The 27,675-nt window shown below is 37.2% G+C and overlaps 1 protein-coding gene across 1 annotated transcript in view; it reads right to left on the bottom strand.

Annotated features, from left to right (window-relative positions):
• LOC122815716 (sodium- and chloride-dependent GABA transporter 2-like) overlaps positions 1 to 27,675 on the bottom strand; it is a 925,986-nt gene that overhangs the window by 608,580 nt on the left and 289,731 nt on the right. The window contains exon 5 of the mRNA XM_044088464.1: positions 9,386 to 9,473. Within this exon, the coding sequence (XP_043944399.1) occupies positions 9,386 to 9,473 (88 nt within the window). The remainder of the gene's footprint in view (positions 1 to 9,385; positions 9,474 to 27,675) is intronic.

Here is a 27,675-nt window from a genome sequence, read left to right as displayed (position 1 = left end):
AAATGGCAGTTTACTTCATTACAGGTAGTAGTGAAGCAATATATCACATACAGTACAGGCAGATGACGCTTATGTGGTATGCATGTGGTATGTGTGTATATGAATGTTTGTGTGTGTGCGCGCGTATGCATGTGTGTCTGTTTGCACATGAGCATGCACATATGCACAGACACATATGCCCATCCAGTGTGTGTTTGTGTGTAGTGGTTCTGTGTAACATCACTATCTGTACAAATATGTCTCTATCAGACATGACAGCTGTCCATTATTATTCACATACCTGATAGGAGCATTGTAGAGGGGAAAAGCTTAAAAAATCCAATACTTATACTAGAGGACCTGTTAGGTTCTGTGTTAAAAAAAAAGAAAAAGAACAAACGTGAAATTTCTGAATGCAGTAAGACCAAATGCTAAATACTGAGTATCATAGATACTAAAAGATAAAAACTTAAATTATCTGAAAAAAATCCTCTGTTTGAAGTTGACTTTATATAAAATTATACACACAGAGTCCTATTTTTGCAAAGAAATGCAACCCCTCTTCTTCAAGTAAACTTAGATACACCCTTATTCCTCCCCTTTATACATTCCTAATCTGAGGACATAATGCCTTCCAGAAGGGATGAACGTTTTATTTTGTGCAGAAGCCAAATATTATAGTCATTTCAAAGAATGTTTTATTTTGTGCAGAAACCAAATATTATAGTAATTTCAAAGTTCCTTATTCTATAAAACCATGGTGGGACTGTATATAGGTAAGGGGGTGTGATGCCACAGCCCCCACATGGGGATGCAGGAATGTTTGATTCAATGTAAAGCCAGCTGAAATGTTGAGTTCTAGCAATAATTTTCTTCAAGTGTTAATATCTCAGATTCTCCGTCATTTAAAGCATATTATAAGTTTTTTTTTAGTGCAGAACAATGATACAGTACTTGAGTTGGATGCCTTCTGTGTGGTGTCTTTGTGTCCTCCCTGCACTGTGTTTGCATGAGTTTTCATCAGCTGCTGTAGCTTCCTCCTAAATATATGCTATAGGTGAATTGGTGCTCTTGTAATGTTTCCTTATACATGAAGGAGCATGTCCTGCAATGGGTTGGCACCCCATTCAAAACTAGCTCTTCTGCTATATAGTTTGATAGGTTATGCAGAGGTTAAGGTTGTGAGCTGTAGTTCCTATGATACAGTGTTTGATTCCCTCAGGGCTTGTTTGCCTACTGTGTGACCATGAGCAAGGCATTTAACTGCACATTGCTCCAAGGTCACCCCCGAAAAGGGATTGTGTGTTAAATAGGCCTACCTGGCTAGTAAATAGGATGGCATAATGGTTAAGGTGTTTACCTTACAGACACAAAGTGTAGGGTTCGATTCTAACATTGGGTAATTGGCCAGTCTTAAAATGGCTCACAAGGGCAGTTAGTATATTACTAATCAATAAACCTAAAAATATATTTTTTAGGTACCCACTGAGGACCACAGTAGGATCCACTTCCCACATAACCCAAAAATGGATGAAGCTGGTAACTAGAAAAAGGATGAACAAATGAATGAATGTAGTCATTCTGCTATTTTAGCAGTAAGTGGTTCATTCATTTGTACATTTTGCTTCTTTTAGGTTTCACAAGATTAGTGTTAAAAGCATATTCTTTAGTATGACTGCCTGTATTTTGGTATTTCTGTGAAGCAACTCAGATGTGCATATGGAACAAGGAGTATTAGAAGAATCGAGTTTGAAATTTGTTAAATTGAAATTTGTGTTTTGTATTCTGGTCTTTATGGCTTTTGATGTTTTGCATTCACTCAAACTGCGTTTAGAATGTTGAGAGAATTATCATGGTAATTATCAACAATGACGTAGATAACCCTCAGACACTGTACCCCAACCCAGTTTGATTTCATCAGGGACAGGTCATGCTTACTCAGCCTGGTGGACTTCTTTGAGAAGGTCACCAAAGCAATGGATAAAGGCAAAATGATTCACATTGCTTATCTAGTCCTGTCCCAGGTGTTAGACACAATACCCACTTGGTCATTGTTGACAAACTCAAGCCATCAGGTATAAATCCTTATGTCATCTGGTGGATAGCCATCTGGCTCACATTCAGGAACCAGGAAGTTAAAATGGGGGATTCCACCTCTACAAGGAGGCCAGTCATAAGCAAAATTCTGGAACTGCTCATTTTTGACATTTACTTCTCTGAAGCAAGGCCAATGTCAAGGGCCCCTGGCTGACTAAATTTGCAGATGATTGCAAATTAGGAGCAGTCATAAAATCCCCCACTGACACTAATGTACTCCAGGAATTGCTGACACAGATAAATGACTTGTGTCAGAGACACAGACTAGAATTAAATGCCAAAAATGCATAATAGTATCCTTTGAGAAGTCATCCACCCCTGACAACTATCATATTGCCAACACACCCCTAATAGTTGGAGCAATAGTCAAGGCTAAGGCCTTCGACACAATACCCCACTCAGGCATCATAGATAAGCTAAACAGCTTAAAAGTAGACCCTTATGTCACTAGATGGGTTGCAAACTGGCTAAAGGACAGAACCCATAAAGTTAAAATCGCTGGAGCAATGTCAGACTCAAAAGCCAGTCACAAGTGGTGTCCCACAGGGATCTGTCCTGGGACCCCTCTTGTTCGGCATTTATTTCTCAGATGTTAAAGTAAACATGGGAGGGCTGTGGCTGACAAAGTTCGCAGATGACTGCAAACTAGATAGTCGATACACCAGCAGACACACACATCCTACAAAAGGCCTCACTGAAATGGAGTCACGGCCTTAAACTAAATGCCAAAAAATGTATAGTCATCCCTTTTGGAAAAAACAAAGTACCCACAAATTATCACATAGACAGAAACCCACTGAGTACAGAAAAAGTAATCAGAGACCTAGGGACCCAAGTAGACAGCGACCTCTCATTTGACACCCACGTTGCCAAAGTGGTTAGAAAACATTCTACCTTGCACACCTCATCATGAAGGATTCACATCCAGATCCAAGGATGTCATTGTACCCTATATTCCTCCCTCATCAGACCCATGATTGAGTACAATGCCCCATTTGGTATGTACCTCACAGAGACCACAAAAGTACCTCACCAAAAGGATCAAGGGTCTCCAACATATGTCTTATTCCCAGACTAAAACAGCTCTATTCAGTAGCATACCGCCTGCTCAGAGGTGATCTCTGCCCTGACGTACAAGGCCATGTCCAATCAGGATTTGATGGACATGCTCCACCTCAAAAATCCAAATCCATCAGGACCATGAGAGCTAAAGACTTAAACCTCGGCACAAGTATGAATAGGACATGCTGGAGGGATAGATTCATAACCCAGAGGCCTCCCATGCTTTGGAACAGGATCCCAGTTTGTATTAGGCAGAGCCCCTCACTGACTCTCTTCAAGAGAAATCTTGCTGAGTGGATGGGAGATCGAAAGTTTACAGGGTCACATCTGTGTCACTGCTAGACAGGGGCACAGTAAACTAATTCTATTATATAAGGGGACCTTCATTGTGTCACTACTAGACAGAGGCACAGTATTCTAGATTTATTCTGTACATTTTTGTACCATTTCATGGGGTGGCAAAAGCCACATCACTATGGCTAGGCTTACAAATGCCCCAGGGCAGATAGCCTAGTACTATACTATGAAACTATGAAACTATGAATTGGTACACAAATTGACAGTAATCTAGCCTTTGACCATCAGGTGTCTACAGTAGTGAGTAAATCATTCCATGTCATGCAACTTATAAACAAAGGTATAGTATCTAGGTCCAAGGAGGTCATTATTCAACTCTAGTCAGCATTCATCAGAAGTATCATGGAATACAATGCCCCATTTGCTATGTATCTAACTAGGCACATCGAAAAATTGGAACATCCACATAGATTCCTCCCTAAGATAATACAAGGAGTAAGTAACATGTCCTATGCAGACTATATCACAGCCTTATCCTGTATTATGTTTCCTACAAGCTGTTGAAGCAAGATCTATGCCTGGCATAAAAGGCATTGTCAGACCCCACCCTGATGGTTCTCCTACATATCCATAAAATAAACAGGACCACTTGCCTGTGATATTAATAGGACCTACTGGAGAGACAGGTATGTATCCCAGAGGCTAAGTCTTCTCTGAGAGAGGCTCCCCATTCATGTGAAGCACCATTCCTCCCTAACCAAATTCAAGTTTAACTTGAACAATAGGATAGGGAAGAGAGAAATTAGTCCTGGCTTGGCACCTATGTCTCTAATGGACACAGATAGACTGTAAATGGTTCATCTTCAAGGCCCCTTGCTTGTAAATATTTCATCTCCCAAGCCCCTGCTTACACAAGTAACAGAACTTGAGAGATTTAGAATGCATGGCTAGGCCTAAAAAGGCCCTTTTGGTCATTAGTTGTGTACACTATGAACCTATGACAGTTATTCCTTAAACATAAAACCAACCGGGGTCTTACTCTACAAGTACAGGAAGCAGCTTAGACTAATTATGTACCTATATTTCTACTATAGCTAACTAGAACTTGTGTGGTATCTAATGGAGTACAAACACCTCATCCCCAAATGCAGGTGACAAGCATGGTACACAGGTTTATATATTATACTGCAACCATTGTTCAATAGCAGTTGTTTTACTTTCCTTTCCTTACAAAAGACAGTGTATAGTGCTTGCTGTATATTTGCTTCATTCAACCTGATAACAGTCTCCTTTGCCAGATACACTGATAGATGCATCTTTGAAATTTTAGTCTTTTAATTAAATAACCTCATGACAGACAAGGAAAGAGACACCTGTAATAACATAAAAGCATCATTACTAGCCATCTTACTTTGTTTTTTTTATCAGTCAGTTAAAACAACATTAATTACATTTACCTGTTTACATGACTGTAATTCTGAAATGCCTTTGTGAATCTGAAATCCTATTATTTCAAGGAATTTCATTGTGATGTAGCATTATGCTTCTGTGCATGATTATCCACATAAGTAAGAGGGGGGGTCCATCAGAGTGGGGAATGAAGGTTATATCAGCATTCTTGGCTATGGATATGAGCAAGTTGGGGGGGATGCATCACTGTAGCCAACCATGAAGATGTATGCAGGGATTCAGCAACGTGGCTAGTAACAGAACTGAGAAGAAAACTACATCAATGTGGTTGTTCATGGCTATAACAAGATAGCTATGTCAGTCACCAAACAGTAATATTTTAATACTGTAGCTTTGGGCTGCAGTGGGAGCATATGGAATCATTATCTTAGTAGGGGGTGAAAGCTGAGCCTTGCAGAGGGCATACTTTATCTCCTTTGGTTAGCCACATTGTGAAAATATCTGGGTGGGGTACAAACCACACTCCAACACACAAACTACACATCTATGCTTATGGACCTAGATATGTGATACAATGTTGCTTAGGCACTTTACATGTTACTGTGAAGCATTTTAGGGATGTTTCAATTTTATAGTGTTTGATGATTTAACTGTTAAACTTACTTTACAGAACTACATTTCAAACAAAAGTTCCGGGTTGTGATTGATTGTGCAGTATGGTTTAAAAAATTCTCTGAGGTGATGCAAATGTAGACATCATATTCAAGAAGTGGAATCCGAGAATTATAGCCAATAATCTAGCTAAGATGTTGACAAATTTCAACTTGATTTTTTTTTCATTTTATCCTCATTCTAGACCAAGAACAACAATCCGTAGCAGTCAGCCTTCTTTGTTTCCACTCTTCTGATTCAGTCTTTCTGGCTACTCAGTGCTCCCATTCATCACTGTATCTATCAGCCTCTTCTACTGTCTCTGGACTATCTCTGTCCTAAGGCTGGAGTCAGCATGGAACCTAATGGCATACTGAGGGTCATATCAGCCTCTTCTACTGTCTCTGGACTATCTCTGTCCTATGGCTGGAGTCAGCATGGAACCTAATGGCATACTGAGGATCATATTAGCCTCTTCTACTGTTTCTGGACTATCTCTGTCCTAAGGCTGGAGTCAGCATGGAACCTAATGGCATACTGAGGGTCATATAGGCCTCTTCTACTGTCTCTGGACTATCTCTGTCCTAAGGCTGGAGTCAGCATGGAACCTAATGGCATACTGAGGGTCATATCAGCCTCTTCTACTGTCTCTGGACTATCTCTGTCCTAAGGCTGGAGTCAGCATGGAACCTAATGGCATACTGAGGGTCATATCAGCCTCTTCTACTGTCTCTGGACTATCTCTGTCCTAAGGCTGGAGTCAGCATGGAACCTAATGGCATACTGAGGGTCATATCAGCCTCTTCTACTGTCTCTGGACTATCTCTGTCCTAAGGCTGGAGTCAGCATGGAACCTAATGGCATACTATACTGAGGGTCATATCAGCCTCTTCTACTGTCTCTGGACTATCTCTGTCCTAAGGCTGGAGTCAGCATGGAACCTAATGGCATACTGAGGGTCATATCAGCCTCTTCTACTGTCTCTGGACTATCTCTGTCCTAAGGCTGGAGTCAGCATGGACCCTAATGGCATACTGAGGGTCATAGCAGCCTCTTCTACTGTCTCTGGACTATCTCTGTCCTAAGGCTGGAGTCAGCATGGAACCTAATGGCATACTGAGGGTCACATCAGCCTCTTCTACTGTCTCTGGACTATCTCTGTCATAAGGCTGGAGTCAGCATGGAACCTAATGGCATACTGAGGGTCATATCAGCCTCTTCTACTGTCTCTGGACTATCTCTGTCTTAAGGCTGGAGTCAGCATGGAACCTAATGGCATACTGAGGGTCATGCAATGCTTTCACTGGGGGAGGTTTTCATTTGTGATCCACCCCTCGGTATCACTCCACTTTTCTGCTTTTGGTCATTACATCCAAGTTCTTCTTACCCTTATGGACCATGCTTCCCCACAGAGAACACTTAGACAAATGCCCAAACCCGTAGATGGGCATGCCTATCCATTCCTGCTTGTGCCTCAGGTGTCCGAGCCACTAATCACAGCACTCAGCTTCTCTAAAATGCCCCACCCCGGAGATGGGCATGCCTATCCATTCCTGCTAGTGCCTAAGTTGTCCGAGCCACTAATCACATTATGAAGCTTCTCTAAAATGTGAAACACTGCCTCCCACAATGTGTAGCAAATGGGCAAAATGTGGAACACATGATAATGACTTCAAATAGGACTCTCCAGCATGGTTAATAACTGTTGTTTTTTTCATACATACAAAAAGTCCTTTTGAAAAATGTATATGATTCAGCATTATTTGCATGCTTATTTGTGAAAATCTTCTTAACAATAAACAAACGATAGAGCCTTTCAATGTGGAATAGGGTAAAATGAGGAATTTTTAAGGCTTAAAATGAGGAATGTTCCTTCTAATGAGATACAATTGAGGGGCATGTTATAATCTTATGAGGAATAGTTTAATGAAGTGACCAAAGTCAGCAGGGCTACTTCTTCAGGTAAACTGGTTCTGTGTCTCACAACTGCTTATAGTATGCTGCCTGACCACATGGAAGACTATCATTTTCTCAATTAATACATTTGGAGTTATTGCTCCTCTTCACTCTTAAAATGCAAAGAAATAAAACAATGTGAAAGGACAAACTAAAGTTCCTGAAATCACTCTCTCTCTCTCTTTTGCTGATATGCTTACCATGCAGAAGCTATTGTGGAGCTATGAGTCTTGTAATATCACATTGATAAAGTGAAATAAATGCACATTATTTTCTAGAATGTCTTCTTATCATGCAATTTTAAGTCACTGATATTAAGAAATAAAAATAAAGATAATCTGAAGTGTGTTCATGACTTATGATGCAAAGCACAACATGTTGTGAATTATTAACAATTATACAACCCCCCCATTAATATTCAAAAACGTGCATGCTGATTGGTCAGCGTGCACATTGTAAATCTGAGTTATAGTAATGGAAAAAAGTCCGGTCGCCCGGACTTTTTCCTTTACTATAACTCTTTTTTTACAGCAATGGAGAATGCAAGATCTCCGTTGCTTCACACAGTCTCGCTATGTTAAAGGAGTTTAACATAGCGAGACAGCTTTTAAAAAAGCAACAGATCTCCATTGCTTTTTTTAAAGCTGTCTCGCTATGTTAAACTCATTCAACATAGCGAAACAGTTTGTAAAATGCAACGGAGATCTTGCTTTCTCCATTGCTTTTGCCCACAGCTCTGATGTACTACATAGGCATACGCATGCGCAGTACATCAGAACTGCCGCAGAATACCAGACAGCTGTGGAAGGGCAGCAAGGAGGCATTATACAATGCCATTATTTAAGAAAAGTAATTATTTTTTTTTTTAAATAATGTCATTGTATAACAGCAATGACCCACTTCTGGGTGTGGGTAATGCTGGATTTACTCACGATTGGCTTTGTTTGGCCACTCGGGCTTCGCCCTTGTGACCAAATCACACCAACCGTGGGTAAATCCAGCATTACCCAAACCCAGGCATGGGTTATTGCTTTATCACTTCAGGCCTAGCAATGTTGACATCAGCTGTGACAAATTAACCATGACTGAAATGCTCAAATCCCCTGTAATTCTGTCCTGAAGTTTCTTGTACATATTATCAATGCTCCGCATGTAAATTAAATGTAAAATGTGAGTGATGTTAGTACAGAGACTTGTGCTAGAAAAATGTCCTTGTTCCTCCCACAAATTAACAAATTCAGTTCAGAATATTTCACTGCAGCATTGTACCAGTACAGAATTAAGTGTGTAAAGTGGTATAGTGATGCCTGATGTAAAGACCAAAAATAAGTCTAAGAATGTAAAGAAAGCAGCTCTGCTAACAAATGTCAAATGTTCTGTGTGCCACTTAGGTCATTATGGTGATTAAGGTTAATGTGGCACTCCAGTCCTGTGAAAATAATGAGAAAAAGAGGGTTACTAGCTATGATGATGACTTTACTTGGGTTTACTATTGACAGTCGGGTAAACAAGGATGTCGAACAAAATAATCAATCTAGGAGCGGTTTTAACATGGGAGGTAGGTGTTCAGTATTATTCCCTACTACAAACATCTTCCGCCTCCTCACCCATGTTAAAACCGTTCCTAGATTGATTATTTTGTCTTCGACATCCTTGTTTACGACCTTATATGTTCGACTATCCGACTGTCGCCCAAGTGCCATTCGTATTTTCAATAGTAAACCCTTTAATTGTACTACATTAAAGCACGTCTGCAACGTTCATCTGAAGCAGAAAATAGACTTGAACTATTCCATGTAGGAAAAGCTTTAGCTCAGTATCATTTCTGTAAACATATTTTAACAAAAATGTGGTGCCTGGTATAACACTGTCTCCCTTACCCCCACCTTTAACAAAACAGACCAAGTGTTCGATTTGATATGAACTTGCTTACTCCCAAAATTCAGTGACTGAGGTGGAGGCATTCTCTGGAAGTGTCCAGTTGAAAGATGCATTCCTCTTCTGGAATTCCACACAGTTATCTGTAAGTTATGTAAAAGAAATGCAATTTAGGGCATGCTAAATGTACACAGAAATAAATCATTGAAAAAGAAACTGTTATCAAATCAGCTATAATATAACATACAAGTAAATTAAGCCATTTCATGGAAAAAACATAAAACTTGTTCCATGGATTAGAGACCTCTTTGAATTTTTGATATGTTTCAAAAGACTGCTACAGCTACAGAAAAGTATTAAATAATGCTACTCTGTTAGACTGTTTCTCATAAAATTTTGGTTTTCTGACAAATCACTGGCAAATATTTGAGAACTGAAGTCAAAATATAATGGCAGACATTTCAGTTTTAGACTTCATATTCTTCAGAAAATTCATGCTGATGTAAAACCTGTGATTCTATCAACTTTCTAAGTTTGTAAGAGCAATATTTAAAAAATGTCTGTATTTTTGGGCCTCTGTCCCCCCATTTTTGATGGCTTTGTCCGGACTTCTTGCTCTAAGAAGTTTAGAGGTGTGTAGACTACTCATAATTTACATTCTGAGGGAAGCCTGAATTTAGGTTCAGTCTAAAACATGGCAAACACACACACACACACACACACACACACACACACACACACACACACACACACACACACACACACACACACACACACACACCATATGTCTCACTGTCTTTCTCTATGTTTGGGAATATTATTGCATTGCTGACTGCGCATTTCATATAATTTAATGATTGCCTGGCAGTTGGTGCAGAGGTTTAAGACTGCGAGCTGTAGTCCTTATGGCAGACAGCATTTGGAACCATGAAATGGTTAAATATTTGTTACAAATCGGATCCACACACCATATGAAGGAACAGTACTTTATTGATATGGTGGAAAGTATATAGCTTTAAGGTTATTTATTTATAAGAACAAATAGGACTTATATACAACTTCTATGCACCCAGGGATCTATGCAATGGGATTTACTCACATATATACACAGGGATCTGTGAATAGGAAGATGCATATGTAGATGTTTCAGCTATTATCTAAAGCCACGACTTTTTTATATCTATGGCCTACATTGATGATGTGTCACAGGTGGCCTCAGCATATTTTACCATCTAACACATCCCCTATAGATTTTTATGTCAACTGATGGTGTTAGATAAAGCTTGCAAGTTCTTGTTGCTTTTTTATTTATACAATTAGCATTGCTCATGGCCTTAAATGAGCTATAGAGTTCTTTTTGAATGCAATTGGATATGTATATATATTTTTTTATGCCATTTTAGATATTATACTCTCTGAGTTTATAGAGTTTTCATGAGAGATTGTTTACATTTTTCACAGTTTTGACATGCATGGGCATTTGTTAAAATATGTCATGCAGTGTTTAGTTTACAACAAGCTAATATGATTTAATAGGTCAAATAACCAATACACATGTTATGCATTTAATGATATATATTGCAATTGATTTGGAATATTATATATCCCGTTATTCCATATTCTAGATTTTTATTTGTATACGGGATTAAAATCAACAGTCATGAAATTATTAAAACAGCTTGCACACACCTATTATTCTATCTAGGCGAATATATATTGCTTTTAGAACTAGAGCAAGTAACAAAAAAGATGTTTCTTAAAAATTACGTCTTGCAGCATACCCACATATATTCTTATAGTATAAAGTCGTATTATCAACTGTTAGCTACAAGTTGTCATGCCCAGCATATATTTTATGTATTACGTTACTACTAATATGCACTACGGGATTTTATTCCGTTAGTGGCGGTTAGATGAATTGGTGTACACTGCAATTTAATGCAAGAGAATATGAAAAGATATATTCATTTAATATAGCTCACTATACAAATAGTTTATAAAGGAATCCACCTAATTCTAATTTGCTCTTGATGATTTTTAAGCATTTGACATCTACATCATTATTATCTATGATCAACGCCATATTATTGGCTAATCGTTTTGTTTACACTGCCTTCGTGCACACAACAGCTACTTTGCAGGATATACGATATGGTGCAAAGGAGAGACATATTTGCTAAATGCAATCCATTGCACAATAAAGTTATGGCATACGTGATTTAGTTTCATTTGCAATGTATTTTATGTACAATATGTATCTGCAACTTGTTTCATGTGTTTAGACAACAGTATGTTGTCGGCAGTTTGCGTCAGCCTGGTTACTCTGCAAATGACAGTTACTAGGTATGAGGTTTTAATATATGAACTTTTAAAACCTAATGGCTTACATATCATGTATATTTTAAAAAAAACAATGTCTTGACATATTGGTGAATTACGATTAGGAAGAATGTTTTACAGTAATGACTGTGACTATTTATGTTTGTGTCTTAAAACGCGTTATTTCAGGCAGGATATATAGATATAGCATCCACAGCCTGATGAATTACTTGATTATATAATTAACTATCAATTAAGGTTATATTTCCTGCCATTTTTAGTATAAATAAGAGAGAGTTTGATATGTATTTTGTATCTGAAGAAGCGTAGGTCATTCTACGCGAAAGCGCTTATACTTGTTCGTCCATGGAATAAAATCTCTTCATTTTATCACGGAGACTTTGCAGTGGATTATTTTGAACTTTCAATTTTGATTTTTGAACTTTGGGATCGTGGTTTGACCACCGTTTGTTGCTACACTAACTTTCTAAGTTTGTAAGAGCAATATTTAAAAAATGTCTGTATTTTTGGGCCTCTGTCCCCCCATTTTTGGTGGCTTTGTCCGGACTTCTTGCTCTAAGAAGTTTAGAGGTGTGTAGACTACCCATAATTTACATTCTGAGGGAAGCCTGAATTTAAGTTCAGTCTAAAACATGGCAAACACACACACACACACACACACACACACACACACACACACACACACACACACACACACACACACACACACACACACCATCTGTCTCACTGTCTTTCTCTATGTTTGGGAATATTATTGCATTGCTGACTGCGCATTTCATATAATTTAATGATTGCCTGGCAGTTGGTGCAGAGGTTTAAGACTGCGAGCTGTAGTCCTTATGGCAGACAGCATTTGCTAGAAAGTTTGACTCCCTCATTGCTCCTAGGTCACCCCTGAAAACAGACTGTGTGCCTACTTGGTTAACAAATGGGGTTTATTATTATCTGGTGTGGAAATGCATGCCTATTATACAAAAATTAACTTTTAGTCAAATATAGAACTTATATGAGACAGCATTCCTAAATCTCCATTCTACTAATACCATATCAGTTATAGAACCGTTCTTCATAGCTGGAGATATAGGTTTGAATCCTATCAATCCTACATATGTACTATGGCATCCCTGACAAGTCTGTTAACATTCTTGTGTTCCTTATTTTGCATATAAAAATCATATCCAGATGTGCCAACCATTTTATCAAAATAATATAGATATAGAAGTGTGGGAACATATAGTCATGACTGGGAAACTCCAGTTTCCTTAGGTGCTGGTTATGCATTAGATCTTAATGGCTGCCATCTTACAGTTTTCAGTAATTTAATTTTCCCTCCAAGCAATTAAGTTCATTACAAGTGACATATATTGTTGCAATTTCACCTTCCTATTATTGGCCAAACTAGTGTAGTTCTTTAGCTATTTAAACCTCTCTGATGCAAATTATGCTTATGATTTGTATTTTTAACAGAAGCAGAATGATCTTTTTTACACCAGATTATTAAGGTATTTTACTTAGAATAGAACTAGAGCCTCGTGTGACATTTTCAGCAGCGACATTCCCTGCATCTGCCTTTTGCTGACTGTGCAACAGACTTTGCCTTTCCTGTAGATTTTTTAAGTAAGCATTTACTGCGAGGGAGTCTTATGTTACTACATAACCAGTCTAGATTTTCTCTCTAGATTTTTTAAATATGCAGCAGTTTTTTACAAGGCTGAGCTGCTGCTGTTGCGTAACCTGTCTAGCTTTTACTATAGGTTCTTTAAGCTTTCCCTACAGACTCTTTACATGAACAAATAAGTACTTGCTACAGGCCATTTAACTTGGCTAGTCTGATTTGAAAATGATAAAAGTAGTCTCCAACCTTCTGTGAAATAAAAAATAAAAATAAAATCAGCACTATTGTTTTCCAACTGATGTTTGTTCTTGGGGAGTCAGTTAACCTTTTGAGAAGCATTTCTTTGATTATGTTTTTGAAAGGGTATGGTCTTGGTGTTTTTACTACTGGCTGGCTATTACAGTGACAGCTGATTCCATGGTCAAGGCCAGTAAAGATCAATAGTAATGACCATCCTAGGCAGATTTACCACGCACAGCTGATATAGTTGTGTGTGATGGGCTTACCTGCTACTCAAACACTTGTGTGTGGGGAGCTGGGTGGGGTGAACATTCTATGCTTTCCAAAGCCTCGCTTTGCTCAGCTGAGCTTTGCTGTTTTTCCCTATCCCATTCCCACATATTTCCTGTATAATTTTCCTTATATTTTTCCATTCTTCCAACTCCACCATTTTTCATAAACTGCCTTGCACTTACCCACACCCTGACCTCGTGAGCCAATAACTGTCATACTTGTATTAGTTCACACCGATTTCTTGCACAACTCCTATTGCACTGGTGGTATCCCAAAAATACACCTTGCCATTTCCCTTTGTTTGTCACAGTCTGTCTCTCTCTCTCTCTCTCTCTCTCTCTCCAACACGTGTACATTGTTTTCTTCCCTTAGTTCTTACTACAGTATCTAAATCATGGCATTAATGTTCTTACTAATTTACCTTTTCCCACAACATTTTTATTCCAGATGTGATAAGAAAATGCAGTCCCTCAACAGCCTCTCTCGCCTGTTTGAAGCAGGGGAGCTCCTTATTGTGATACACTATCTGTCTGTATATCATGCCATTTGTCACTCCTTCCACTTGTCTTCTCCCCTCACTGGTTCCACTAACAACAAATCCCATCCCTAGGAGGCAGTCAGGGAATACTGGTGTTACTTTCTTCTTTTCACTGTGACTGTTCTCACTTCTGCTCTTCTCCCATATTGGCATCTACGGATTTCTATCTCATCTTCTATATTATTACTGGGTGACAGCAGAGAAACTCCTTTTTTCCCTCACTATAACTCACACTGTTGGGGACATGATAATAATGCAGTTCCAAGTTCTTTTATAGTTAGCTATATGATTGTCTGGAAGGCAACAGAGTCCCTGTACCTCTTTTCTCTCGTCAGCATTATTCTCTGGAATACACTTCCCTCAGGGAAAAGATATCATGAGATATCGACCTTCTCTTTTTTCACCCATAAGTGACCATAGTGGAAATATAGTCACTGTCATTTATTTCTAGAACATGCTGTCCAATACAATCTACATACATCAATGTATCTAAGTCACAACACCTCCTTTCTATTCTATCTTATTCTTCCTTTGGTGCCAGCAGTGGGATTCTATATCTTCTCTTTTATCCATCTTTGATTGCAGCAAAGTAACTTCCCATCTTACTTTCTGTTATTTCTCTATCCTCACCCTTCCTTTACCCAATAACCAGTGTTGTAACTAGGTAAGACCTTTACTCTTTCACACTCCCATATCATAGATACTTACTACCAGCTTCACATTCTCTTCTCATCATCTGATATAACCAAACAAGACACCTGTTCTTACACACTTCCCTGAAATATTTACTTACTATCAAGTTTATCATCTCTTTTCATCCCTTAGTTGTGGTAAGGGATAATCCTCCTGTTTGTCCCCAACTACTTTCTTTTTCACAGGTTCATCTAAGCAGTCTCCTCCCTTTTCAGTTTTCAGTCTTAGGTGGCATCTCCATTAAAGCAACTATGCTCACCCTTTGTTAGCAGCAAAAAGTTTCTTTCCATTCTGTTCCATCCCATCTCTACAAAACAGTGTCAGATGTTCTGAGGTATAATCAAGACACTAGGAAGATTCAGAATATTATTCCTCAGTATTGGCAAATGTTTTCCAAGATGCCAAATGATTTAGAGATTCTTTTCAAAGCTCTTAATATATCCTTGCAAGACGGGGCACAATGTTGAAGGCATTTTAGGAAAAGGGACTAAAGGAAAAGCTGGTTTTGAAAATACAAAACCCAAAGCAAATTACAAGTATGGAATGTGTAAACAATACCCCTATATGGCTGATTGTGGCACTCTCGATCTTCCCAACATTGAGTGGACCTTCAAGGGCTACAAATATTTTAATTGCTTAACCATGGGGGTAGTTTACTTAGCCCTTTGTGAGGTATGTGTTTCAATTTATGTGGGGAAAATGGAGAGCACCTTAAGAATGAGAATTTATGAACATAATAATGACATTAAACAGAAGATAGAGGCTAACATCCTATACAGGCACTCTTCAGAATGCAGAAAAAGTTGTTTTACTTTCTGGGTTTTAGAGCAAGTTGATCGGAATCCAATGGGTGGACAGTGGGACACTTTATTAGAATATCGGGAACTACTTTGACAGTTGAGGTTAAATGCTAGTACTTCCCCTGGATTAAACAATCAAGTTTCCTTAATGTATTGGATTAATGTTTTTTATACTATTTCATTTTTTTAACCAATATTTATTTTTTAGTATTTTAAAAACATGCATGCAATATTTGTAAATATGTACTTTTATTCATACAATTTTATACAGGAATATTGGTTTTATTTGTACTACATTGTTGTATAATGGTAACAGTAGAATTAACTAAATGAGAGGTTGGTTTGTTGGTTCTATATAATATCACATGTTTCTGGTGGTGGAGGATATGATATAACATGGGACTAGAATTTAATACCAATCGCATGGTACTATCAGTTTTAAATAGTATGATTTAACTGATGAAATTAGTTCTGAAGAAGTCTTAGGTGAGATGCAAGCACTAAACTTTTCAACAGTAAAACTTGTGTTATTTTAAATTGTGGATTTCTGTGCTCACCCTTTGGTCAGTAGCTTGGCAGTGATTTAGGAGGTACTGGTTTGCTATGGACATTATTTCTCCCACAGTTATTAAATTTGTGGGCATGACACTGCATATTTCTCTGTTACCACAGTAAATATTATTTCTGTGATACCACAACTAATGGGCCTTTTAAGAGGTAATGTGCTCTCTATCCTAATTTGTTGTGTTTTGTTTGAGAGCTAGTTAGCTATCCAGCAGGTTACTTAAGGATTAAACTTATCTGGATTAGTTTGCCTATAATTCCAGAGTGTGGAACTGTAAGTGCCTTGACAAGGTCAAGGTATTCTGTGTGTACTGATATGCCCACAACCAATGTCTCAGTGACCTGAGATTCTCACCAAATGCACTTTGCATTATCTCAAATCTATTTTGAGCAATAATCTTAAAGTGAATATAGTTTGTAGTTGCCAAACTAAATAAGAAATGAACTATCAAAAACACCCCAAACTAAAAATAAGGGCCCTCAACCAATATTAAACCTATGTCCTATTACAAAACTCTTTGAACAATTATTGTACAAACAACTATGCTTAAGTTTTGCAGAGGCAGAAGAAACACATTTTATTTTTTACTTTCTTTCCTTGTGATTATCTCTTTCACTAGTCATAGATTGACTGTTATTGTTAAGTACATCCTACCTTTTCCGCAGCTTCTTCCCTTTCTTCCTGAGTTTTCTCTTGCTTTGCTCTATATTTTTGCCTTGCTTTATTCCTGTTTTTTTTGCATGAATGACATTTATTATTTACTCATATATATGGATATAGTTGTGTGCGTTTCTATGTGTGTGTGTGTGTGTGTGTGTGTGTGTGTGTGTGTGTGTGTGTGTGTGTGTGTGTGTGTGTGTGTGTGTGTGTGTGTGTGTCTATATGTCCACATATATTCATCTGTTTATCTATCAATTTGTCTATATATATATATATATATATATATATATATATATATATATATATATATATATATATATTAACCGGGGTAGAATGCTGATACATGTAGCCATATGGATCTTTTGGAGTCACGTCGATCTATCTACAGCAATTGCTTTGACTGTCAACAGAGCGAAGAAATTGTGCCAAAAACAGCTGTTGTTGTTGTTGTGTCTTTCGGCTTTTCCCGGTTAGGGGTCGCCACAGCAGAACTCCAGTCCGCTAATGATTGGCAGTAGATTTTTATGTGCCGAGTTGCCAGCCCTGATGCACAACCTTCAACAAAGGTACGCCCATTCATGCATGTCTCCACACAGAAGACGCTCTAGCAGAGAATCGAACGGGACAACGTCTTACTGTCAGGCAACAGCGCTACCGCAGCACCACCACTGATCCTCTGAAACAACTTTTTTTTCAGGCTGGAAAGTCCTCTTTTACCCCTGAAGTGGGGGATAAGACCCCCCCCTTTAAAGGATATATACCTCCTCTGAGGTCACATAACAATGGAAGAAATGGAAAAAGTGACTGTCACGGAAAGGTGTTTGGCACAATTTCTTCTATCTATCTGCAGTCCAAGAAGCAGCTATGGACAGAACTGATTGCTTGTTGGCCTTTTTCAAGTTCAGGCCTACGCTATTAATTTAAAACAAGTTATATAACTATTACATTTACTACTCATACAAAATGAGTTTAACAATGTAGAAATGAGAATCAGTACAAACAGTAATTGCCAAAAAGAGTTAGATCATTATCCTCTCTCTAGAAGCATATAATATGTTTATATTACATTCACAATGATATTGTAGATAAGAACTACTAGGATAATAGTATACCCATTTTTGGTGGCTTTGTCCGGACTTCTTGCTCTAAGAAGTTTAGAGGTGTGTAGACTACCCATAATTTACATTCTGAGGGAAGCCTGAATTTAAGTTCAGTCTAAAACATGGCAAACACACGCACACACACACACACGCACACACCCACACACGCACACGCACACACACACACACACACACACACACACACACACACACACACACACACACACACACACACACACACACACACACACACACACACACCATCTGTCTCACTGTCTTTCTCTATGTTTGGGAATATTATTGCATTGCTGACTGTGCATTTCATATAATTTAATGATTGCCTGGCAGTTGGTGCAGAGGTTTAAGACTCTGAGCTGTAGTCCTTATGGCAGACAGCATTTGCTAGAGAGTTTGACTCCCTCATTGCTCCTAGGTCACCCCTGAAAACAGACTGTGTGCCTACTTGGTTAACAAATGGGGTTTATTATTATCTGGTATGGAAATGCATGCCTATTATACAAAAATTAACTTTTAGTCAAATATAGAACTTATATGAGACAACATTCCTAAATCTCCATTCTACTAATACCATATCAGTTATAGAACCGTTCTTCATAGCTGGAGATATAGGTTTGAATCCTATCAATCCTACATATGTACTATGGCATCCCTGACAAGTCTGTTAACATTCTTGTGTTCCTTATTTTGCATATAAAAAAATCATATCCAGATGTGCCAACCATTTTATCAAAATAATATAGATATAGAAGTGTGGGAACATATAGTCATGACTGGGAAACTCCAGTTTCCTTAGGTGCTGGTTATGCATTAGATCTTAATGGCTGCCATCTTACAGTTTTCAGTAATTTAATTTTCCCTCCAAGCAATTAAGTTCATTACAAGTGACATATATTGTTGCAATTTCACCTTCCTATTATTGGCCAAACTAGTGTAGTTCTTTAGCTATTTAAACCTCTCTGATGCAAATTATGCTTATGATTTGTATTTTTAACAGAAGCAGAATGATCTTTTTTACCCCAGATTATTAAGGTATTTTACTTAGAATAGAACTAGAGCCTCGTGTGACATTTTCAGCAGCGACATTCCCTGCATCTGCCTTTTGCTGACTGTGCAACAGACTTTGCCTTTCCTGTAGATTTTTTAAGTAAGCATTTACTGCGAGGGAGTCTTATGTTACTACATAACCAGTCTAGATTTTCTCTCTAGATTTTTTAAATATGCAGCAGTTTTTTACAAGGCTGAGCTGCTGCTGTTGCGTAACCTGTCTAGCTTTTACTACAGGTTCTTTAAGCTTTCCCTACAGACTCTTTACATGAACAAATAAGTACTTGCTACAGGCCATTTAACTTGGCTAGTCTGATTTGAAAATGATAAAAGTAGTCTCCAACCTTCTGTGAAATAAAAAATAAAAATAAAATCAGCACTATTCTTTTCCAACTGATGTTTGTTCTTGGGGAGTCAGTTAACCTTTTGAGAAGCATTTCTTTGATTATGTTTTTGAAAGGGTATGGTCTTGGTGTTTTTATTACTGGCTGGCTATTACAGTGACAGTTGATTCCATGGTCAAGGCCAGTAAAGATCAATAGTAATGACCATCCTAGGCAGATTTACCATGCACAGCTGATAAAGTTGTGTGTGATGGGCTTACCTGCTACTCAAACACTTGTGTATGGGGAGCTGGGTGGGGTGAACATTCTATGCTTTCCAAAGCCTTGCTTTGCTCAGCTGAGCTTTGCTGTTTTTCCCTATCCCATTCCCACATATTTCCTGTATAATTTTCCTTATATTTTTCCATTCTTCCAACTCCACCATTTTTCATAAACTGCCTTGCACTTACCCACACCCTGACCTCGTGAGCCAATGACAGTCATACTTGTATTAGTTCACACCGATTTCTTGCACAACTCCTATTGCACTGGTGGTATCCCAAAAATACACCTTGCCATTTCCCTTTGTTTGTCACAGTCTGTCTCTCTCTCTCTCTCTCTCTCTCTCTCTCTCCAACACGTGTACATTGTTTTCTTCCCTTAGTTCTTACTACAGTATCTAAATCATGGCATTAATGTTCTTACTAATTTACCTTTTCCCACAACATTTTTATTCCAGATGTGATAAGAAAATGCAGTCCCTCAACAGCCTCTCTCTCCTGTTTGAAGCAGGGGAGCTCCTTATTGTCATACACTATCTGTCTGTATATCATGCCATTTGTCACTCCTTCCACTTGTCTTCTCCCCTCACTGGTTCCACTAACAACAAATCCCATCCCTAGGTGGCAGTCAGGGAATATTGTTGTTACTTTCTTCTTTTCACTGTGACTGTTCTCACTTCTGCTCTTCTCCCATATTGGCATCTACGGATTTCTATCTCATCTTCTATATTATTACTGGGTGACAGCAGAGAAACTCCTTTTTTCCCTCACTATAACTCACACTGTTGGGGACATGATAAGAATACAGTTCCAATTTCTTTTATAGTTAGCTATATGATTGTCTGGAAGGCAACAGAGTCCCTGTACCTCTTTTCTCTCGTCAGCATTATTCTCTGGAATACACTTCCCTCAGGGAAAAGATATCATGAGATATCGACCTTCTCTTTTTTCACCCATAAGTGACCATAGTGGAAATATAGTCACTGCCATTTATTTCTAGAACATGCTGTCCAATACAATCTACATACATCAATGTATCTAAGTCACAACACCTCCTTTCTATTCTATCTTATTCTTCCTTTGGTGCCAGCAGTGGGATTTTATATCTTCTCTTTTATCCATCTTTGATTGCAGCAAAGTAACTTCCCATCTTACTTTCTGTTATTTCTCTATCCTCACCCTTCCTTTACCCAATAACCAGTGTTGTAACTAGGTAAGACCTTTACTCTTTCACACTCCCATATCATAGATACTTACTACCAGCTTCACATTCTCTTCTCATCATCTGATATAACCAAACAAGACACCTGTTCTTACACACTTCCCTGAAATATTTACTTACTATCAAGTTTATCATCTCTTTTCATCCCTTAGTTGTGGTAAAGGATCATCCTCCTGTCTGTCCCCAACTACTTTCTTTTTCACAGGTTCATCTAAGCAGTCTCCTCCCTTTTCAGTTTTCAGTCTTAGGTGGCATCTCCATTAAAGCAACTATGCTCACCCTTTGTTAACAGCAAAAAGGTTTCTTTCCATTCTGTTCCATCCCATCTCTACAAAACAGTGTCAGATGTTCTGAGGTATAATCAAGACACTAGGAAGATTCAGAATATTATTCCTCAGTATTGGCAAATGTTTTCCAAGATGCCAAATGATTTAGAGATTCTTTTCAAAGCTCTTAATATATCCTTGCAAGACGGGGCACAATGTTGAAGGCATTTTAGGAAAAGGGACTAAAGGAAAAGCTGGTTTTGAAAATACAAAACCCAAAGCAAATTACAAGTATGGAATGTGTAAACAATACCCCTATATGGCTGATTGTGGCACTCTCGATCTTCCCAACATTGAGTGGACCTTCAAGGGCTACAAATATTTTAATTGCTTAACCATGGGGGTAGTTTACTTAGCCCTTTGTGAGGTATGTGTTTCAATTTATGTGGGGAAAATGGAGAGCACCTTAAGAATGAGAATTTATGAACATAATAATGACATTAAACAGAAGATAGAGGCTAACATCCTATACAGGCACTCTTCAGAATGCAGAAAAAGTTGTTTTACTTTCTGGGTTTTAGAGCAAGTTGATCGGAATCCAATGGGTGGACAGTGGGACACTTTATTAGAATATCGGGAACTACTTTGACAGTTGAGGTTAAATGCTAGTACTTCCCCTGGATTAAACAATCAAGTTTCCTTAATGTATTGGATTAATGTTTTTTATACTATTTCATTTTTTTAACCAATATTTATTTTTTAGTATTTTAAAAACATGCATGCAATATTTGTAAATATGTACTTTTATTCATACACTTTTATACAAGAATATTGGTTTTATTTGTACTACATTGTTGTATAATGGTAACAGTAGAATTAACTAAATGAGAGGTTGGTTTGTTGGTTCTATATAATATCACATGTTTCTGGTGGTGGAGGATATGATATAACATGGGACTAGAATTTAATACCAATCGCATGGTACTATCAGTTTTAAATAGTATGATTTAACTGATGAAATTAGTTCTGAAGAAGTCTTAGGTGAGATGCAAGCACTAAACTTTTCAACAGTAAAACTTGTGTTATTTTAAATTGTGGATTTCTGTGCTCACCCTTTGGTCAGTAGCTTGGCAGTGATTTAGGAGGTACTGGTTTGCTATGGACATTATTTCTCCCACAGTTATTAAATTTGTGGGCATGTCACTGCATATTTCTCTGTTACCACAGTAAATATTATTTCTTTGATACCACAACTAATGGGACTTTTAAGAGGTAATGTGCTCTCTATCCTAATTTGTTGTGTTTTGTTTGAGAGCTAGTTAGCTATCCAGCAGGTTACTTAAGGATTAAACTTATCTGGATTACTTTGCCTATAATTCCAGAGTGTGGAACTGTAAGTGCCTTGACAAGGTCAAGGTATTCTGTGTGTACTGATATGCCCACAACCAATGTCTCATTGACCTGAGATTCTCACCACATGCACTTTGCATTATCTCAAATCTATTTTGAGCAATAATCTTAAAGTGAATATAATTTGTAGTTGCCAAACTAAATAAGAAATGAACTACCAAAAACACCCCAAACTAAAAATAAGGGCCCTCAACCAATATTAAACCTATGTCCTATTACAAAACTCTTTGAACAATTATTGTACAAACAACTATGCTTAAGTTTTGCAGAGGCAGAAGAAACACATTTTATTTTTTACTTTCTTTCCTTGTGATTATCTCTTTCACTAGTCATAGATTGACTGTTATTGTTAAGTACATCCTACCTTTTCATAGCTTCTTCCCTTTCTTCCTGAGTTTTCTCTTGCTTTGCTCTATATTTTTGCCTTGCTTTATTCCTGTGTTTTTTGCATGAATGACATTTATTATTTACTCATATATATGGATATAGTTGTGTGCGTTTCTATGTGTGTGTGTGTGTGTGTGTGTGTGTGTGTGTGTGTGTGTGTGTCTATATGTCCACATATATTCATCTGTTTATCTATTTATCAATTTGTCTATATATATATATATATATATATATATATATATATATATATATATATATATATATATTAACCGGGGTAGAATGCTGATACATGTAGCCACATGGATCTTTTGGAGTCACGTCGATCTAGCTACAGCAATTGATTTGACTGCCAACAGAGCGAAGAAATTGTGCCAAAAACAGCTGTTGTTGTTGTTGTGTCTTTCGGCTTTTCCCGGTTAGGGGTCGCCACAGCGGAACTCCAGTCCGCTAATGATTGGCAGTAGATTTTTATGTGCCGAGTTGCCAGCCCTGATGCACAACCTTCAACAAAGGTACGCCCATTCATGCATGTCTCCACACAGAAGACGCTCTAGCAGAGAATCGAACGGGACAACGTCTTACTGTCAGGCAACAGCGCTACCGCAGCACCACCACTGATCCTCTGAAACAACTTTTTTTTCAGGCTGGAAAGTCCTCTTTTACCCCTGAAGTGGGGGATAAGACCCCCCCCTTTAAAGGATATATACCTCCTCTGAGGTCACATAACAATGGAGGAAATGGAAAAAGTGACTGTCACGGAAAGGTGTTTGGCACAATTTCTTCTATCTATCTGCTGTCCAAGAAGCAGCTATGGACAGAACTGACTGCTTGTTGGCCTTTTTCAAGTTCAGGCCTACGCTATTAATTTAAAACAAGTTATATAACTTTTACATTTACTACTCATACAAAATGAGTTTAACAATGTAGAAATGAGAATCAGTACAAACAGTAATTCCCAAAAAGAGTTAGATCATTATCCTCTCTCTAGAAGCATATAATATGTTTATATTACATTCACAATGATATTGTAGATAAGAACTGCTAGGATAACAGTATGACTGAAGGAAACAACAGTGAAGATTGGGGTAAGAGTAAGAGGAAATGTGGCCCTATAAAACATGATGTGTGTGTACCACCTGACTCTTTATTATACTATGTTTATTACAGTGTCAATAGTTACAAGAAGCTGCATGGTGACCGTTTAGGGGATTTCTCCTGTCAGGAAACACTTTCACTGTACATATCTAAAAAATATTTAATGTGCTGTTGGACTGCTTCCAATATTTTGGAGTTAATACTTTAAAGTATGGTCTGTGGAATATAATTTTCTTGAGTGTTTTTGCAGGCTATGGGAAGAAAGGGGAGGAATCTTAGGTTATAAGGTATAAACTTCTCTGAAAGTCTTCCACCAAAATGAAGGAAAGTATTTAAGTTGATCATTTTAAGTGCTGTATTGGTACTTAGTAGAACTGACTGTTCCACATTGTCTAATGCTAGCCATCTTCCAATGTGTTGCCCTTGCTTGTAGCAGATCTCCCTTATGCAATTAAGAAGACAGAGTAATTTTGCCTAGAAAAGGAGTTTATTGACTTTTATTTTAGTCATTTGGAAGTGGTGGGGGAAACCAAGGCATGGGTCAAGCCATATCCCTATGTACCCGCACTACTAAATAGTTCCAATTAGTTTTGGTTCATGGTTTAATTGTGACAGTATAGCCTTGTTTTCTTTTTTTTTCAGTGTTATGGATGAAGTCAGTCTAACAGCATTACATTTCTAACCTGTTCTGAATATTTACTAGGGTGGCATTTGGTCAGTTTATGACCATATTATTAGCACCGAAGATGTTAGGGAGGTGGGAAAGATGAGCAGAAACCGTGTTAATATACAAGGAGAGTAACACTGGGAGGAAGACTGGATTTTGTTGTACTCCATTGTATAAGGATGAGGGTGAAGAAGTAGATCTTGTTTGTAGGTTGAATAGTTTATTAAGAAAGACTTAAATCACTGTATAGTTTGAGGGTCAATTCCTATTCTGAATCAGGAGTTCATTAAGGTAGTTTAGTCCACTAAATCAAAAGTTTTTGTAAGGTCTATGACTAGAAGACTATTAATTGTCCTTTGTTCATGGTTTGTATTATGTGATTTGTGAGTTTGATTCTACGGCTGTCATAGTGCTTTTGTGGATCTAAAGACCATGTCTGCAAGTTAGTGCAGAGTACTAAGATTTTTAATGAGCAGTTTCCTGTAGCCCTGTGGAATCAGTCTGGATTCCTTCTAACTCATTTTATCAACTCTGTTAGCCTGAGCCCATCACTTAGCCAGACAGTGCTCCTGGGTCACCCCTGAAAAAGGGCACCCATGTTCAGTGGGCTTAGCCAGTCAAAAATAAAGTGGAGATATCTGGTTTATCCTATTACTTATGCCCCTAACTTTACTGAAAATTTAACTAATTGAAATTTAGATATTAAAAAAAATATATTATTTTATGATGTGATTGCTTAAATAATATTAAAATGTCTGATTATAGCCTTTTAAGAAAGCGTAGATTAAACACTATTAATAATCTTTTTTGGGCAAATTATAATAGAAAAGTTTAATGATTTCAAAGTTTTGAATGAAGATGAATTTAAATTGTTTCCTAAAATATATTGTTATATAACACTAATATAAAAGGAGAAATAAACAAATGAGTTGTGGCTGTATTTTATAAACCTATTTTAATAATAATAATAATAATAATAATAATAATAATAATAATAATTTAAGAAAGGATCCTGGACTTTTTAGAATATTGTAATTTACATAGATTAATTGATAAAGAAAATAGAGTTCTACTTAAAAATCTGTGGATACTACCTCTTCAAGTTTATACTGGAAGAGTTTTTTTGTGGAAGTATACTCATAGAATTAAAAACAATGCCTTTCTGAGGAAGTTGTGCTCTATATAAACAAAAGTGCTAAATACATTTTTGTTCTGTTGTTTTTGGTGCTTTTTGTTTGAGTTGTTTATAGCACCACATACCTTGGCTGTTGTTATTCATATATATTCACAGAATTGTCATAATCCCTCAGAAATTATCTAAGTTTAATAAATCTAATAATGGAATATGTCAGAGATGGAATAAAGAAATTAAAGCAGACTGGGTGCATTTTTTCTTTGTATGTGAAAAACTAAATGTTTATTGGAATGACATATTTTATTTTTTTAAAGCTTTATGGTCTGATAAAGGGATTCTAAGAAAAGAAACTGTGATAATGAATGTTCCTTTTCATAAATAAATTGTGCATAAATGATTTTCTGTGTTTTAGAGTCTTTTGGCTTCTGCAAGTAAAGTGATGAAAAAATATTTTTAGAGAATGTTTAGATCTCACTGCTATTTTATCCAAAAAATATTTAAAACTAAACTAATTAATAATATTTATAACAATATCTGGAATAAATTAAACTTGTTATTCTCTAAATATGAAAATGTATAGCAAGAAAAATTATAGTTTTATGTCTTTATTTGCATGTTTTAATGTATTACTAAAGTTATTTAATAATAACATGACATTTCTTTTCTTCATAATTTTACTAAAAATTTAATTGAAAGAAATAAAGAAAATGTTGATACTGTGAAATAATTAGAAATTTTGAATATACTCAGCAAGTGGATTGTATACTTTCTTTCCTGGCATTGTGGCTCCAGTTAGTAAGATAGATATTGATAAGAAGTCATTGGCTTGGGAGCTTTTGTTTAATTTTGGGATTCAATTGACTATTGCTACATTCAATTGGCTGGGCACTGTATTGTTACTGAGTCAGAGGTTATAGAGATGTGATACTAGTTGGAGGTTGAAGCCACACTACTACAAACCTTAGTCCATAGAGGCATCAGTAGAGATATTTTTTAATAGGATTATTTCACTCTGTTTTGGTTTAATCTAATGGAAACTAAATGATATGTATGTCTGATAGCATGTGCTGATACTCTAATAAGGACTGACTTGCATTTACTATGCTATATGTTTATAATTTGCTTTCCTCTTTGAGCGTTAAATAAGTAATCCATGCATCATGCACTCAGTATGTTGACTAAGCTAGCTACATTTTCCTAAAGTGATTCATAATTAAACTTTTACTGACTTAATCACACAGGGAATATTAAAAATTGTCATTTCTGTGTATGAGGCAGTGCCCAGGGTCATGGCTGAAAATGGATGAAGTAGATTAGCCCACTTACCTGGTTAACAAAAAAGAAAGTAAAATAAATGTTTTACAGTTGTACTCTATTGGAACTTACGTTACTAATCAACTATTAAAAAAACAAGCAAACATTATAAGCAAAGAAAACAATGCTGATGGTTCAAAAGGTGGCATACTTGCTTTTGGTGCTGACATATCAGGGGGCTGTGGGTTATATTCCTACACCAGCTGCTTAGATTAATTTTTTCTAGTACTGACACTGCAGCATGGGGGGGGGGGGGATTGATGCACTCCTATGTGTATCTTCTTTAGGATGAGCTGTTAAATTAAGGTCCCATCTGCATGAGTTGGTGGTAGATCAGGTAGATGCAAAAGATCCAT

This window comes from Protopterus annectens, chromosome 11.part0 (genome assembly GCF_019279795.1).
Source record: "Protopterus annectens isolate FY-2018-M chromosome 11.part0, PAN1.0, whole genome shotgun sequence".
Taxonomy (NCBI): Eukaryota; Metazoa; Chordata; order Ceratodontiformes; family Protopteridae; genus Protopterus; species Protopterus annectens.
Note: the sequence above shows the minus strand (reverse complement) of the source record. Positions and strands in the feature narration are given on the sequence as shown.